Here is a 17,644-nt window from a genome sequence, read left to right on the forward strand (position 1 = left end):
TATCACGCTCAATCATTTGTTAATCATCAGGATGAATATGTTTTTTAGAAGCGTTTATTTGCTTAAATCAACTTATTTGTAAGAAGTGTGTGAGGTGGCTTAGCTAAGAGTAGTCAAATTCTATTTTTAATGTAAATAATAAAAATACCCAAATCTATTCAGCTCTTGATAGTTCCCAAAGCTTTCTCCAGATCCATTATCACATTTGATTTTCATAAGAGCCCTCTGGAGTAGCTGGAGGTGATATAATTACAGCTGGAAATGAAGACAATATTCAGATGAACATTTCGACCAGTTTGCTAGTACAATCTTCTCCTACTTCTGTGATGCAGATGTGGAAACCAAAAAAAAAAATAGCAGACTGAATGCTAAGAAATAGCATGTGATGGGAACTTGTTCCCTGCCTCTTTCAGTAAACCACAGAAAGATAACAAAGGCTACTGCGCCCAGTACAGAGGGGAGGTGTGTAATGCTGTCCTGGCGAAAGATGCTCTCGTTTTCTTCAACAACTCCTACGCGGACCCAGAGGAGGCCCAAGAACTACTGGTCCACAGCGCCTGGAATGAACTGAACGCAGTGAGCCCGTTCTGCCAGCCAGCTGCCGAAGCTTTGCTGTGTAACCACATCTTCCAAGAATGCAACCCTGGAGTAGTACCTACTCCTATACCCATTTGCAGGTAAAATAAAAAAATAAATAAATGGGAAAAGTCCATTTGTCTGTCTGCAAACAGGAAGCGTTTTCAAAAGAGGAAGTTGTCGTGTGCAATAGTAAAGGCAAAGCTGGCTACTGTCCAAAATAGAAGGTCATTAATTGGACAAAATTCCTACCATACGAATCCCTGATGATACCCTATAATATAAGCACTCTGAGCTTCTAGAAAATGTCATAAAAGGTATAATATTCTATTACCCTTGTTATACTTCACATAATCATATTCATAAATATCCCTGCTTTCTAGGAAATAAAAGAAGAAATCCTAAACTAACATGGACCTCATTAGTAAGCCAAGACAGAGAAAATAAGGACTGCATTTCAAGTGTTTCAGCTTTATTTGCCAATAAATATGAGATCTTAGTGAGCATTTCAGAATATTATTTTAAAATGCATCCCACCCAATATTCTAATTTAAGTACTGACACTCTTGTCTCATTTGGAGGGGTAGGGGGAGTAGGTTATAAATTGATATTTCTTTAAAAACTCCATACTCTTTAAACATTGAAATTCATGAATCCATGTTCAATAGAATTATCTTTGCCTTTATTTACTTCTTATGTAGAAAAGACAGGACTCAATCTGGCTTTTGAGCCAAACAGAACAAAGTTCAAATCCTGTTTGTACTGCTTTCTAGATGTACGTGTTCCTGGCTAAACTTCAGTTTTCTCAACTGCAAAATAAGAGTTGAAATGATTGAAGGATAAATTACTCCCATGGTAAATATTAGACACTGGATAGATAATTGTTTTCTTTTGAAGAAAACACATGAAAACTACCAACACAGCACATTTCCACCTCTGTTTTGATAAAACCAGGAACTATTTAAATACTGAAATAATTTTAGGGCACTTTCTCTTTAGCATAAAAGGACTACACGTGAGGTCATTAAAATAGAGTGCTCTATTCCTCAACTTACTGAAGATTCTGAGGGTTTGGAGACATTGTAAGAGTGCTATAATTTGTTGTTTCTTCACCTAAGAAGATTGCATTTTCATCAGACATGACATCTAAGTATCTCTCAAGGAACAGCCAGAATTAAAATCAAATTGGATCTTTGTATGCTAGCACAAAATAAATTTACTGAGTAGCTTTCCAACATTTATGGCCTAGATCAGTTTACCTGCATGGGCCATATATAGATGGTCTTTTTAAGACTGAAAATAATTTACCTTCTTGGTTTCTTTAGAAAAAAAATCCCTTTCATTGAGATTTCAAATTTACTAGAATAGCATAATTATCTCCTAAATATGTAAGTCATTTGTAGTATACTTTGATTTTTTTTCCTAATTTCAATTGTTATTTAGAAAAGTAGTTTTTACTTGAAAATTGCTTCTATTTTTTTTTTTAATTCTTATAGTTAAACATTTTATTCACATTGGGGTTGGAAAATATAGTCTAGAAGTTTTCACATTTTTATATTTTATTGAGATTTTCTTTTCTCTCATATATAATTAATAATTTTAGAAAATTAGACATTTAGGGGCCGGCCCGGTGGCGTAGTGGTTAAGATCACGCTCTCCACTTCGCATGTTCAGATCCCAGGCACAGACCTACACACCACTTATCAAGCCATGCTGTGGCGACGTCCCATATAAAGTAGAGGAAGATGGGCATGGATGTTAGCCTATGGCCAATCTTCCTCAGCAAAAAGAGGAGGATTGGCAACAGATGTTAGCTCAAGGCTAATCTTCCTCACCAAAAAAAAAAAAAAAAGACAGTCTCTGCTTCTAGGTACAAAATTCATATACATCATGTAGATATTAGTATCTTTGGTAATTAAATGGTCCAATCCTTTCTGCTCTTAAGTGAATTTTGTCTATTTGATTCAATAGTTCAATAGTGATGCAGTAAATCTTTTCACGATGATTGTTTTTTCTAAGAATGTTTCCTTGTAATTCTGGCAACTTCTGCTTTTTGCACCAATAACATTTGAACTAAAATTGGGCTTATTGTTAATAACTAATAAGTTTGCTCTTCAGATGTTCTCATTTAATGCTTCCTTGCTTTTTTGTCACGTCTTTTATAATAGTTTTTGTTTCCCTTTATCCTTTGAAGTGGTTCAAACCACTTCGTTCTACCATTTTGCATCCTACTACTAGATATTTGTGAGATTCTTAAAGGCATATTATTGCTCGTGATTTTCTAACCACAGACAGTCATTCAATAATTTGTGCATCTTTTCATGAGTGACAAGGAATTTCGTTTATCCAACAAATATTTATTGAGCTCTTACTGGGCTCCAAGCACTATTCTGGGACATTTGTCCATGGGGCTTACATTCCAGCAGGAGAAGACAATGAACCAGAGACATAATGAATAGATAACTTCTATGCTACCTGAGAAGGTGATAAATGCCATAGGGAAAGAAAAAATGAGCACCAGGGTAGGGGAGATTAGGAGAGCCAAAGATAGGGGAGAACATTGTAATTTTAAAATAGGGTGTTGAGGGTATGCCTACTTAAGTTAGCATAGTTTTACTGAATCCTCCACACTTGCTCTCTGAAACATTATCTGGAATTATAAACAGGTTAGTATTATTCAATTATGTTTTATTTGCATATGCTCAATTTTTGGACCATTATTTTCAGCTTTTCCATTTGATTGCATAATCCTATAGCCAACAAGTGTCTGGAGGGGCTCTCCGTCTTGCTTATTCCTGATGCTCATGGTCATTCATTTCATAGAAAATCTTCCCTTTTTTTTGATTCATCTCTCGTTCAGCTAGAGTAGGTGTTTTTTAGAAGATTACACATAAAAAATTTTTTTTCTGTAATCTTATAAATATGTGTTTTTGACTAGGTATTTACGTCTTGTGTTACCTTCAATTTTCCTTAAAATTCTATGCCCTCTGACCTACTGTTTTTTGGGTGTTGTAATGAAGAACATATAAGGCCATCCTGAATTTTGTTCCTTTGTGGGGAATATTTTTCTCTTGCCAGATAGAAGATTATTTCTTTAATCCTTGAGATTCAAAATATTTGTCAAATTCATATTTGGGGGTAGATTTCTGTTCATTATTTCATTATTTTCTTTCCTATAAGTAATATAAAAAATAATGGATAATATGCTTTAATGATCAGGTTTATGTCCATTTCATCTTAAGAATGTTTTCTTATAGTACACCTTTGATTGTTTTCTATTTTTTATATGCTCTAGTTTTCTTGTTGGGAAACATTATTATTTACACTTTGAATTTCTTGCTTGTTTCTCCCTTTTTGTTATCTTCTCACACATCATTTTCTTCTTTTGGTTCTTTCTTTCTGCATTCAATTAGGACTTCTAAAGTTTCCCTCTATTATTTGTTCAATTTCTTGCAGTGTCTTTTCTTGACTGTTTTCAATGAAGATTTTAAGTCTTTTAGTGTTGGTTTCACTTCTTTGTGGTCTTTATTTTCTTCGGGTAGTACTATGGTCAACTTAACCTAGTTTTAAGTCTATTTTCCATTTTATCCTGATTTTTTTCCTTGTGAAAAACTCTTCTATAGAGGGCATGCTTTAATGCACGTCAATGAAAACGAAGCAAAAGAAAAAAACCATTCTCTAATGTGTTCTTCCTTTTAGAAGAAAAAATAATTTTCCCAGGTACTTGCTTCCTTCACATAATGTAGGCTACAGAGTTTTTTTCATATGTCCCATATTGATTTTTGCACAGTTTAACTGTGCTGCGTGAATTCAGAAGGATGTGCTCATGCGACCCAAGGGTGGGGCCCGGGTGTAAGAACAAGCGAGTTAAGGAATGGCGTCTGGTCCTTTAGCTTCTCAGAAGCCTTGAAAGCCCATTGCTCCCCCTTCCCTGGCAGACACATCAAGAATTCTAAATCTTACTGTTGTACTCATGACCCCCAATGGCTCCCATCACATTCGTATGCACAGTTCTTTCATTCTACACAGGCTCATTTGGCAAGAGGTTGCCTGGGAAAGTAGGTATAGGCAAAGTATTAAAAAAAGACACCATTGTGGCATATTTATGTATAGTATGTATACACACACACACACATATGTATATACATACACAATTTCCTCCTCTCTGAATCCTTCAGATATTGAATGAATGACATTGCTATTATCTTTAATTTCTTTAGTTGTCTTTCATTTCTTTATCTTTAATTTCATCTTATTCTTAATCCCAAATACCTTAGTTTGGAATTAACCAGGTTTCTCCTATACAGTCTATCCTATTTTCTATAGGATAAGCTTGAACAAATATTAATCCACAAAATTCTAATTAATCCAACTAGTCCAACTAGCCTTTCTTCAGCCTCTTCATTCATCATACAACACATGGATGAACAAAACAGCTTCATATTCAAACAGACATTACTCTGGCTTTCTCAGATGCATGCGTACACAGCAGTGGAACAGGACTCAGCTCCCTCAAGGCTGGGGCTGGGTAAGGACCCTTATACCCTCCTATAACCTACCATGAAGGTGGTGCTGTTCTGTTTCAGAGAACATAGCATGCAGAAGTGCTGATGGTGTTCCTCACGTCCCGTCCATTAGCCCCGAGTTTATAGGAAAATCTCTCTGGTTGGAAAGTGACTGACAACGATCCATAACTTTTAGTATGTATGCTTCTAAAACCCTGTGTACCTTGTTTCTGTACCTTTGTAGTTATTTAAAAATGAAGTTGAGAGAAAACATATCAGGGATCCCCAATTAACTACCTTTTGAACTTGAAAGTTCTTTTCCCCAGTAGCATTATGTTTTAAAAACAAAACAAGATAGCATTTCATCTCACAGGATAATATACTGTATCTCATAAAGTCTCACATTATTTCTAATAAAGGAGTCCTTTCAAAAACGCTTTTGCAAGAACAGACAATGTCCTATGACGATGTTTTGAAAATACAGAATTTAGTCTCTGCCACCAATTTGGCTTAAACATGCTATGATTCATCAAGTTTTGTTCTCCATAAAATATTTTAGAGAATACTGCCTGGCAGTAAAGGAGCTCTTCTGTGCAAAAGAATGGCTGGCGATGGAAGAAAAGACCCACAGAGGACTCTACAGATCTGGGATGCATCTGCTCTCCGTGCCAGAATGCAGCAAGCTTCCCAGCATGCACTGGGACCCCATGGCTTGTACCAGACTGCCATATTTAGGTAACAGAGTTCTCTCAAGACATTGGAGATTAAGAGAAATTTACTATTTTGAAGAAACTAAGGTGTGAACTTAAATCTCCTAATATTTCTAATTTTTTTTTGAGTTCTGCCTTTCTTAGATATCTAATTAAAGAATCCTACTGCTATCCTAATTTCATAGGTTAGCATAAGGATTTATTTCATTAGTCCTATGATAAATTAAAGAGCACTTTTTACTGCTGCTTAAGATCTTACATTATTTCATAAAGGAGTCTTATGAGAGCTTGTAACATTTATCTGGAATGTGCAAAGAAATGGCTAAGAAACATCTCATATTTTGTCAGAGGAGTGGAATAAGGGAATAAAGTCCTCTTTCTTAGCCAACGAAGCAGACTTTTAAGCATGCAAAAATAAGCCACATGTTTGGAAATGCTGATCACACAAAACAAGGCTGAATCGCTGCATGCTGCTTTAATGAAATTTGTTTGTAAGGAACTATGTTGTTAGCCCCAACAGCTGGTTTAATTTCAAAGACCCAAACCTTTCTCATTTGAATGCAAAGAATGTTTTCTAGTTGTATATTAAAAAGCTGAAAGAGAACTTGCATTTCTTAGCCCTCTCTCACAGAATATATGAGATATCTGGATGCTCTTTTAAAACAAATTTTTATCCTTTCCCCCTCAGATTATAAAAAAGAAAACCTAACAAGTAAGTAATTTTGTTTGTGACCTTGAAACCTTATGTGTATGTAATTGGATTCATGCATGCATATTTACACTGATGCTTCAGGCTGTCCAGAACAGAATGTACGGCCCCTCTCAAAGGATTTTCACGGTACTTACCCAGGGTAGAACATGAAGGAAGATCATTGGAGATCCCAGCTTATAGCTTCTAATTAGGCCCTCGAGAGCACCATATTTCGTGACTCATACAAATGAAATCTCTTACCTCAAGGTTATTAACCTACTTTATCCCTTCTAGGGCTATAAAATAAACCAAATTAAAAATGTCATCTCTTGACTTTGCATGCATGATTTTTGTATCATCTAATTATTTATAGATGAAAACAATTGTTTATTTCTTCATTGAGCCAATTCATGATCTTTATTTGTGACAAGAGATCCTTCTTTTGGAAGATAGGTGTTTTTTAAGACAGCTAATTTCTGGTATAACATTTACAGGGTCAAATTAAGTGGTTTTAAAAGAGTAGTCTCAAAATTCCTAGGAAAGAATGTAAGAAGGTGCTTGAAAAGGGATGTCCTACAAACTAACTTGAATTAGATGGTACTTTAACCTACCAGAATGCAGAAATGTTCAGAACGAAATTAGAAAAGTTTTTCACGTCAATTAACCTCCTCCGATTTTCGTGTTCTAAGGCTCAAACCATATACATTTCCTGTGATATGTATTCCAGGTCTAATTGCCTCTGCATTTGGCTAAGTGCCAGGATTGGTTTTACCAGTTTATTTAAAGGACTAAGACTTAGAGTATTAAAAGAGAGAATGCTACTTGTCCCAACTGAATTCCTCAGAGTTAGTAAACAAGAGCAGTTATAGAAATCTCTAAAAATCTATTATTCTGGAAGCCTGTCAAATTGTTATTCCCAAATTGAAAGAGTGGAAAAGAAATGTTTCAATTCTTTGTCATATAAGCAGCCAAATTTTATTTTGATTGGACTTTTAATTGATGACTATGGTCTTTGTTATCCTTCAATTGTTTACTCATTCATTCATTCAAGTGTTCATTGAGGGTTTACTGCACGGAAAGTACTGACCTACAATCCTAGATTAAACAGGAACAACACACACAAAAAAGCATCCATATTTCCACCTTGTACCTTGGTTATAAGGATATAAGCATAAATCAGCTACAATAAATGAATTTCCTATTCTTAAAAAAAAACAGTTTTATAAAATCTTTTGCACATGTAAGAAAAATGAACTCCAAATGACCATTTCATCTGAACATGTTGTGGGGAATGTTTAAAAGTGTGCTCCCTTGAGTTAAATGCAATTATTACTAAATAAACAGGCTTTAGTTCTTCAGGTAGGGCAATAGTTGAGCAAAGAAGCCATCCTTATCAGGTAGAGTATCCCATATTCTATAGAAGTGTGTGAAGCCCTCAAATATTTCTTGAAGAGTTTCTTGATTTCTGAGTAAACTCTAAAGATGACTACCAGTTCATTTTGAAGGATGATGAAAGATTTTTTAAAAAATCGCTTATCTTTTGTGTTATTTTCTTCTTGCTCGAACACACAGTCTACAATTTCAGTAGTTTTCATTTTTATAATTCTTGCTGAAGTGAAATATCTTTTTGAGCATGTAATGCCTTTGTACCATTTACATTATATGTCTGCTTAGCAGACATTTCACTATTCCTGAATTCCTGACTTTGGTGGGAATGCACATACTTTATGGATTTCCTTAAATGAATTCTTGGGTGACAGAGTCTCTGAATCCTTGCATATCTTTAGAATAGCTTTCCTTTACCTGGACAGCTGAAAGCTATTTTAGCTAGGTATAGAATTCTTGAGTGACATTTCTTTTCTCTCAGTGGTGTATAAATGTGATTTCACTCTTTTCTAGCTTCTAGTTTTGGAAATGAGTAGTCTGATGTGAATCTGGTTTTTTCCTATAAGTAATTTGTTCTTTCTGTCTAGCTAGAACTTTTAGATTGTCTCTTTTTCCTTGTTATCTGTATCGTGGAAATCCTATAGAATGGTGTGTTACTGAACATCTCTTTCCAACTCCACATTCAGGACTTCACATTGGTAACTTGTCAGCTGTCACAGAGGTCAGGCTGCAGCCAGGCAATCTTTCTAAAGCAAAAAGCTGATCATGCTACTATGCTACCTCCAATGATTCTCTCCATTTACTGCAGGGCAAGGTCCAAATTACTTAATTTGGCATGAAAGGCCTTTTATGACCTAGACCGGATGTCTGCAGCCTCACCGGTGGACACTCCCCAACTCCACAATGAAACTTTTAGGTCCACTTTTAGAAAAGCACTACAGCTGCATGGTTTGGGCCCTGATACATGCTGTTCCTTCTTTGTGAAATACTATCTCCCACCCTGATTCCACCCCACTCCCTTCCCCCACTCTACCCTCCACACACACACACATACACCTTCAACTTCAACTGCCTACTCACCGTTTATATTTAACTTAAAGATACTTACTCTAGAAAACCTACCCAGCATGCCTAGACCTGGAGTTGGGCTGAGATATTCATAAGCATCTTGTTCTTACAACTCTTTTAACACTTCTTACGTTTTATTACAATTATCTGTTTACTATTGTTTCTCAGTTAAATACTTTGACACAAAGACTAGTTATGTCCACCACAGTATTCTTGATACCTAACAATCAATATTAATTTAAGGAATACATTAATGTATGGATGAATGTGTGAATAAAACTCCCCTGATGTTCAGAGGAAAAGGATAAAGAGATAAAATTGATGAGAAGAAGATTAAAAGGAAAGAAACTGGAGATCCAAACTGATAATTTGGAGCCAAAGAAATAATTGATGCTGCTTTAAGGAAGACCAGAGCAAATAGATCAGAAACAATAATCAAGGAATAACAAAACAAAACCATGCTGAAAGGAAGAAATCATTAAATCCATAGAGCAAAATTATTATTCAAACTATGCCAATTCTTGCATTTTGAAAATAAATCTTACTAAGTGATCATAGATTATTCTTGAAATAGGTCATTAAGTTCTATTTTCTGAGAAAAATTATGCTTATATTTACTGAGATCACACTGCAAATTTTACAAATTACATTACATTCCCTCACATGTTACATATGCTATGAACTGCTCTGTAAAATCCAGATACAAAAATAGTCACCTCTCCATGTCTTCTAGTGATAGTTCTCGCTTTATTATTAATAGGAGGTTTAGGTCTCCAATTTAAGCCCCCTCTCCCCACCCATCTTGGCTTGATTAAAAAAACCTTCAGATGATTCAGTCCAAAGAAAGTCAGATTGGCTTTCAAACCAATCAAAGAGGAACCTGGGAAATCTAAGTCCACCATTACTGTGATACCTGTTGGAAATGCTGTCATTGGACCTTCACAGATGTTTTACTACTGTGCTGATGTTTTTCCAGTCACAGCTAGAAGACCAAATTTAGCCTCCATAGGCTTCAAAACCACTTGCTTAGCCATTAATGCTAAGGATATAATCCCTGAGTCCACTCGTAGACCAAGAAGTCATACATGGCACCCCTTGTAATCTCTGCTTTTAAAGGGTCCTACTTCAAATAGCTTTAGGCATCTACTGAAGTAAAAGTTTTCTTTTGCCTTCGTAATGTGTTATATTAATATATTTCCTTATATTAAATCATTATTCCTTTACTATATTGCAGTCAATTGCTTATGTTTCATTTAGGAGCTTTTAAATCTATGTTCTATAATCTCTGTATGTACTTTTCTTTTGTGCTAACATTGTCAGGTCGTGATATTAATATTATCATAACTTCCTAAAATAATTTGAAAGGTTTTTGTCTTACTGGAATATATTATAAAATAGGGAAATTTTATCTCTTCCAAGACTGAATGTATCCATAATTCTATAATGACTTTTAAATTTCCTGGTTGTGGCTATATTCAGATTTTCTAATGCTTCAAATTTGGTAATTAATTTGTTCCTATCATTTTCCTTAAGATTTTTTAAATGTAATCGAATAATTATACATTATTTCAATTTTATGGACCTTTGAATCTATTGTAATAACTCCCTTATCATTCCTAATTTTGTATGTTTGTGCCTTTCTTATCTTTTTAAAATTAAAATTCCACTGATTAAACTACTTTAAATATTTATAAGACCAACTACTGACATATTTTTTAAGTCTATCGTTTGTGGTATGTGTATTCTAACACATTAATTTCTGCTTGTACATGGCTATTACTTTATCACCTATTTGCCTTTGTATCCTGTAGTTTTTGTTTCTTTTCCAAAGTCTTGAGTCAAATGTTTAGTTCATTCACTTTCATTCTTTTTATTTAACAGAAAGAGATAACCTTATGAGTTTATCATTGAGCATAGCTTTGGCCAAATTTCATGTACACTATTAGGAAGTTATTGTCTAATCTGTAATGATGGCTACTTATTACTTTTTTTTTGAAAAGTTATTGAATTTTTTCTTTGTTTGGATATCCTATTGGATTTTATTTAATCTATTGTTAAATGCATTTTGGTCAAAGAATAGATCCGCATAATTTCGGCTTTTGAAGTTTATTGAGATTTACCTTTGTGGCCCAACAAAAGACCGTGTCTGTCAGTATTCCACAGATATTTGAAAATAAGGGTTATTCTCCCTTTTTAGGGCACCAAGTTGATTCTTCACTATGAAAACATTCTTATCAATTATGTTATTAAAATATTCTGTATCCATGTTTTTGTCTTAATCAACTAAAAAGATTTAAAATATAATTAATAAGGTTGATTTAATAGATATAGAATGGAATTTGCACTCTACAAACAGAGTGATGTGAGTATGGTATCTTTTAATTTCCAGCAGTAATGCAGATTTTATCTTGTTTTATATCGCATTGAACTTTTTAATAGGGGTTTGATAGAAGTTCAGTTGTTAGATGAACTAACTTTCGCTCATTTCTGTCCTAATATTTCCACTTTTCGTCTTCTTCTATTATTCTTATTCTATTTGTAAATCAACAGTAAATGTGTATAAAAGTTTAGCTTTAAACAATCCTGACCTCAAGTATAATTTCATAAAAATATTTTTTTAAGAACTTAATAATTTCCATGATTGTTGTCACGTCATATACAATATGATGCAGTGTAAAGAGCACTAGCCCAGGATCTTCATTTGTCTCGGAAAAAATACTTTCTTTCTCTGAGACTTATCTTTAAAATTCTATGATTCTGTAAGCTGGATTGCTTACAATTGGACCTCACTGGATTCTTACAGTTGGACTTTATAGATATATAACCAGGGAGATCCTGATACATAAAAACATAGTCTTAAAATCAAATTCAGTTTACTGATGGCCTGAATACAAAAATTGCTTCTTAAAAGTTTAAGAATGAATAAAAAGCATTATCGTTTACTTACAGCATTCCCGCCAATACCATCCTCAAAGCCAAGCGTGGACATTCCAGATTTACCTTCCTCCTCCTCTTCCTCCTTTGCTGTCTCACCTACATACTCCATGACTGTAATAATCTCCATCACGTCCAGCTTTGCAGTATTTGTGCTTCTTACCATAACTACTCTTTATTGCTGCCGAAGACGGAAACAATGGAAAAATAAGAAAAGGTGAGATTCTAGATTAAGCTAATCACATGTAATAGTATTTTAAAACCTACATATTTCATATTGGAATTGGGGATGCGAGGATATATACATATTACGTATACATACACATATATATATACATATACACATACATATACGTATATATACATATGTATATATAACACTGCCAGTCTCTTTATGACATCCATTGCCTTGCTTTAAAATTAAGCACCCCCACCACGATCTTTAAAAATATCAATAACTTTTTGCATAGGATCGCATCTTCTAAGGTTAATTTTTCACAGCAGATAGAATCTAAACAATAATTTGGAATCATATGGCTATTACTTCTCCCCATCTTCCCCCTCAGCCCCATTGCCACTGCTAGATTGAGTAGTGACAAAATTCCTGAGAACACGTGCCTTTTGACTCTAGACCAAAAACAAAATACTTCTTGCTCTAAAACTGAAGGATCTTTGTCTGCCTTAGTAGAATTTGTTTTGTTTGGTCCTAAACAGCGTATCTCTTTAGAACCTAAGTCTGAGCATAAAGCTCTCACGTGATTCTGAGCTCATTATCGGTCTTACCTGTCTTACCTACAGAGAATCAGCAGCAGTGACCCTCACTACTCTTCCTTCTGAGCTCTTGCTAGACAGACTTCATCCCAACCCCATGTACCAGAGGATGCCACTCCTTCTGAATCCCAAATTGCTCAGTCTGGAGTATCCAAGGAATAACATCGAATATGTGAGAGATATTGGAGAGGGAGCGTTCGGAAGGGTCTTTCAAGCAAGGTAATGTTACCCATGTAAAAATCTCTCCAATGAAATACATTGTGTCTGAAAATTTACCAGACCATTACCTTGATGTCTATACAGTATGTATAATAGTTATTATCAAATTAGTTCATTCTTCACACCATTAACCTTATTTGTATTGAGTACTATACTTTGAATCTTAATTTTTCCTCTCTGCTGGAAAATAGGGTTGTATATATGGAGAGAATCTTCATTTATGTAGTGTTCAAATTACAAGCAATTGGCAAAGTTTAATCATATCTCCTTTTCAGAAAATAATTTTGTCAGATTTTCAATCATAATTTCTGGCATTGTTTTTAGTAAATAATCCTAAAATTTACTTCTCTTCCCTTTTCTACTGCTACATTCTCCACTTCATTTAAAGTTTCCTTCCAACTAGAGTTTCAGTTTAAGAACTCAGAGCCTGACACATACAGATATTAAATAGATGTTCATGGAATGGCAAACAGAAAAGGAAAAAAATAATGCAAAAATGTCAGAAAACAATGAGCTCAAGAAAGGATTATGTATTAGGGCCAACATGGCCCATTTAATGCATTTGTGGGAATTGGAATAAAATACCCTCTCTGCATGGATGTAGCTCACAGACTCACAGCTGGGCCAGAGAATGTGGATTTGGTTTTAATCACCAATTGTGACTTTGGCCGGGTGCTCTTGGGCAGGACACAGCCTTACCTCCACTCATAGTGGCCCTGGTATGGAGCTTACATGATTAATGAAAATCTTTATTGGAAACCAAAAATATGCAAGGCACCATTTTAGGCCCTTTGGGGATATAAAGATGAATAAATCATGGTCTCTGCCTTCCAGGAATTTAGATTCTGGCCAGTGATTAAGAGGTTGGGATGGCGATGATAATCTCATTGGATCTGTGCACTTTAGAATGCCTGTAATTTATAAATAATGCATTTTTCAAACTTAATCTATGTTGAAAACAGCCCTAGCGAATTTATTAGTTGGAGTCAAGGAGTTCTAAGTACAATCTACTCTTGGCATCTTTCTTTGACTCTGTGGCTCTGGGAAAGGCTGCATAAGTGGGGGATGTGTATGAATGTGGGTAGATATAATGTGAATATGTATGGTGTTCCTGATCTTTGATTTCCTTCTAAATAAATGTATCTCTCAGGGCTCCGGGCTTACTTCCCTATGAACCTTTCACTATGGTGGCAGTGAAGATGCTCAAGGAAGAGGCCTCAGCAGACATGCAAGCCGACTTTCAGAGGGAGGCAGCCCTCATGGCAGAGTTTGATAACCCTAACATTGTGAAACTCTTAGGTATGAAAATATAAGTGAAGAAATTTATTATATCTAAAAACTGGGGCTTTCCAAGTCTTTCCTCCTTCAAACTTCACTTATGATTTTCCTTCACTCTTTGATCAGAGAGATGTCCCTGTTCCTTTCCAAATAATATTTTATGTACCAGGGAGTGAAACATTTCATTAAATAACCTCAGTTAAAAAAATTTGTTTTCTTAAAATTTCTTAGAGAAATATGTTGTCATTTCCTTAATTTTCTCTCTGCTATATGTAAATATATTGATTGCTAAATTCCCTGCAATTAAAAACTAACCCCAAAACAAATAAGCCAAGAGAATAGTATTCTTTATTTCTCTTCCTTTTTGAACAGAGACTTCTAATTTTTGCCTGAAAAAAAAATAGATCTAATAATCTATTTTTACGGTGATGTGAAATTGCGCCCAAATGATCTGATATTCCAAGGTATCCAATTTCCCTCTCAAATATAGCAAGAATTCAAGATTTGCAAACGTCCTCTTGGCACTAAATCTAAGATTCTATTTATATTAGCATTTTTTCCTTTCTAAAATGAACATTGTAAAACCTAAATTTCAGAATATTTTACTGCAGCAACCTGAAGACTGCATCTAAGATCTTGGATTGTTTTTGTTATCCTTTCCAAATTTTATACAATAGCCTCCTTATTATCCTTCCCCAGAGAAGTAGCAGAAACAGAGGAATTACGTTACATACTCAAAGCAAACATCCATTCATAAGTTCATTCATCAAACATTTATAGAGCACTTGCTCTGCCAGACACGTGGCAGGCATGTGGAATTTAAACAAGAATCAGACGTGATCTCTACTTTCGAAGTGCTAAAATATTGGGAGACAAACTTCCAATAAATGGGTAGTTATAACAGGATGGTAGATGCTTTGTTAGAGGCTTGTAGAAGGAAAATCTGATGCTGGAAGGGTCGGGAGCTGAGGAACACTAGGAGGAGTGATAAATGAGCTGCATCTTACCAGGTAAACAGGAGATGTTGACACAAAGAAGTGGGGTCAGGGTTCAACTATGATGCTGTCAACAAAAAACCAGGGCTCCATATTTTCTGATTTGCTCCTTGGCTTTTGGGGTGCTCTTTCCATGTGTCACTTTAGAAACCCAACCTCACCAAGGACGTTATTTTGGTTCCAGGCGTGTGTGCTGTCGGGAAGCCCATGTGCCTGCTCTTTGAATACATGGCCTACGGTGACCTCAACGAGTTCCTCCGCAGCATGTCCCCTCACACCGTGTGTAGCCTCAGCCACAGCGACTTGTCCACGAGGGCTCAGGTCTCCAGCCCCGGCCCCCCGCCCCTCTCCTGTGCTGAGCAGCTCTGCATCGCCAGGCAGGTGGCAGCAGGCATGGCTTACCTCTCAGAGCGCAAGTTTGTCCACCGGGATTTAGCCACCAGGAACTGCCTGGTGGGTGAGAACATGGTGGTGAAAATTGCCGACTTTGGCCTCTCTAGAAACATCTACTCAGCTGACTACTACAAAGCTAATGAAAACGATGCTATCCCCATCCGCTGGATGCCACCTGAGTCTATTTTCTATAACCGCTATACCACGGAGTCTGATGTGTGGGCCTACGGGGTGGTCCTGTGGGAGATCTTCTCCTACGGCCTGCAGCCCTACTACGGGATGGCCCACGAGGAGGTCATCTACTACGTGCGAGATGGCAACATCCTCTCCTGCCCTGATAACTGCCCCCTGGAGCTGTACAATCTGATGCGCCTGTGTTGGAGCAAGCTGCCTGCGGACAGACCCAGTTTCACCAGCATCCACCGAATTCTGGAACGCATGTGTGAGAGGGCAGAGGGAACTGTGAGTGTCTAAGGTCGAAGATGTGCAAATAGAACACTGCAGTCTCCGCTCAGACTCTGTGAGCCGGAGGAATCCAACGCCAGAGGCCAACAAGACCCAAATAGGAAAGAATAATAATAGACACGAGCGGCATGTTGTTTGTTTCTTGGGAGAAACAAAGACAGTGCAGGACTCGTATAGTAGACCAATCTACTGAAAGCTGATGATTGCAAACGCAGGCTGGGAAATGTGTCAGATGACCGGAGATAACTATTCTTCCTCGTGGGGAAAGTTTGTATTACATATTGTACAGGAAAGAATGTCATCCTGTTCGGTTCCTGAATTAGCTGGCAGCCGAGTCAGACTCTGCTGTATGAAATTTTAATATGAAATGTAGTTCAGAGCTTCATTTTTAATAGAGTTAATTCCTGTCCATTATAAAAGTAGTGTATCTTCCTGTAAGAAATGTAGGTAAAGTTCAGAAAACTAAAAAGAAGGAAAAAACCATTCATCGTCTCCCCACCCAAAGACGGGTGTTAGTTTTTTATTAAATTTCTTTCTTGCATTAAATGCATACTTTTATATTTGTTTACATTCTACAAGTTGTGGTTTACTTTATTGATAGGGGGTGTCTAAGGAATAAAATGACAAATCTGCAAAGCTATATTCTTATTGTGATTTTTAGTTCCCTTTTCTGTCATTGACTCTTCTGGAAGTGTTTCTTCTGTGTGCACTTGTCAAGAATTTAATCTGCTTATTTTATTCCTATAGTTTTTCTGAAAAAAGTTTTTGTGTTTTATTAATTTTAATTTTTCTTTGAAAATTTTATTGGTACCTTTTCTTTTGCTTTAATCTTTATTTCTTCTTTCCAGGACTTCCTGTCCTTTTTCAGTTATTTAGCTATATTTTTTCCTTTTATTTCATACATACAATAAACACTTGGCAGAAATATAATATTCTAAATAACCTTGAGGACTAACATGTATATACCTTTTGCAAAGTATTACTATTTTCTTCTGTACTTGCTTTTGAAGCCATACGTTTCAAATGTGTCATCTATTAATTTAATTGCCACAGTCTGTTAAATCTCTGAAACCATGGTTTATACCATGAGATTTCACAAGATGCTCTTGTGGCTCCGAGTTACTTCAAACCTGATGTTTTTGTGCATTCTGACATTTTTTTCCTTCTAGAAACCAATTCGATAGGCAGTAGAATTAACATAGTGTTGCTTACCAACTTTCTGCATTACTATTAACCCATCTTGTTACATCTTTTGATTCTTGAAAAAGCCCTCTGGAACTCAGATTCCTGGTGCACTATATTTCTCAGTAGAGCCCCACACAATATATCTTTATCTAAGGCCAACATGAATGATATGAGTTTAGTCCTGATATAGTATGAATCCAGATTCTCCTGAAAAGCAAATACACAGGGAAGAGAAAATAGCAGTCTACTTTACACCAGCTTACTTTGGTTCAAACTAATTAGTAGTTAGGGCAATGGAGAAATGGTCTGAATTCTTGAAAGCAGATTTTCAACTGTCTGCTGGAAGGCTCCCCTGAATTCTCCAAATCCACCTGCATGCCACAACTTGTCATCTTTGCTGGAAAAGCTGCCATTTCTTGTTCATAGTCCCTCCAGGAAACCAAGACAAAAACATAGAAATTACCCTGG

At 35.9% G+C, this 17,644-nt stretch overlaps 1 protein-coding gene across 5 annotated transcripts in view; it reads left to right on the forward strand.

Annotated features, from left to right (window-relative positions):
• The window catches only part of MUSK (muscle associated receptor tyrosine kinase), an 88,328-nt gene extending 72,328 nt beyond the window's left edge, over nt 1–16,000 (forward strand). For 2 of the 5 annotated variants that reach the window (XM_058524732.1, XM_058524735.1), the window contains 6 exons: nt 414–677; nt 5,641–5,816; nt 11,886–12,087; nt 12,669–12,860; nt 14,011–14,159; nt 15,318–16,000. In XM_058524732.1, coding sequence (XP_058380715.1) covers nt 414–677; nt 5,641–5,816; nt 11,886–12,087; nt 12,669–12,860; nt 14,011–14,159; nt 15,318–16,000 — 1,666 coding nt within the window. Of the gene's footprint in view, nt 1–413; nt 678–5,640; nt 5,817–6,479; nt 6,504–11,885; nt 12,088–12,668; nt 12,861–14,010; nt 14,160–15,317 lie in introns of all 5 variants that reach the window. The other 3 variants (XM_058524736.1, XM_058524737.1, XM_058524734.1) reach the window with 2 other exon arrangements.
• The last annotated feature ends 1,644 nt before the right edge of the window (nt 16,001–17,644 follow it).

This window comes from Diceros bicornis, chromosome 28 (genome assembly GCF_020826845.1).
Source record: "Diceros bicornis minor isolate mBicDic1 chromosome 28, mDicBic1.mat.cur, whole genome shotgun sequence".
In the NCBI taxonomy this organism is placed as follows: Eukaryota; Metazoa; Chordata; class Mammalia; order Perissodactyla; family Rhinocerotidae; genus Diceros; species Diceros bicornis.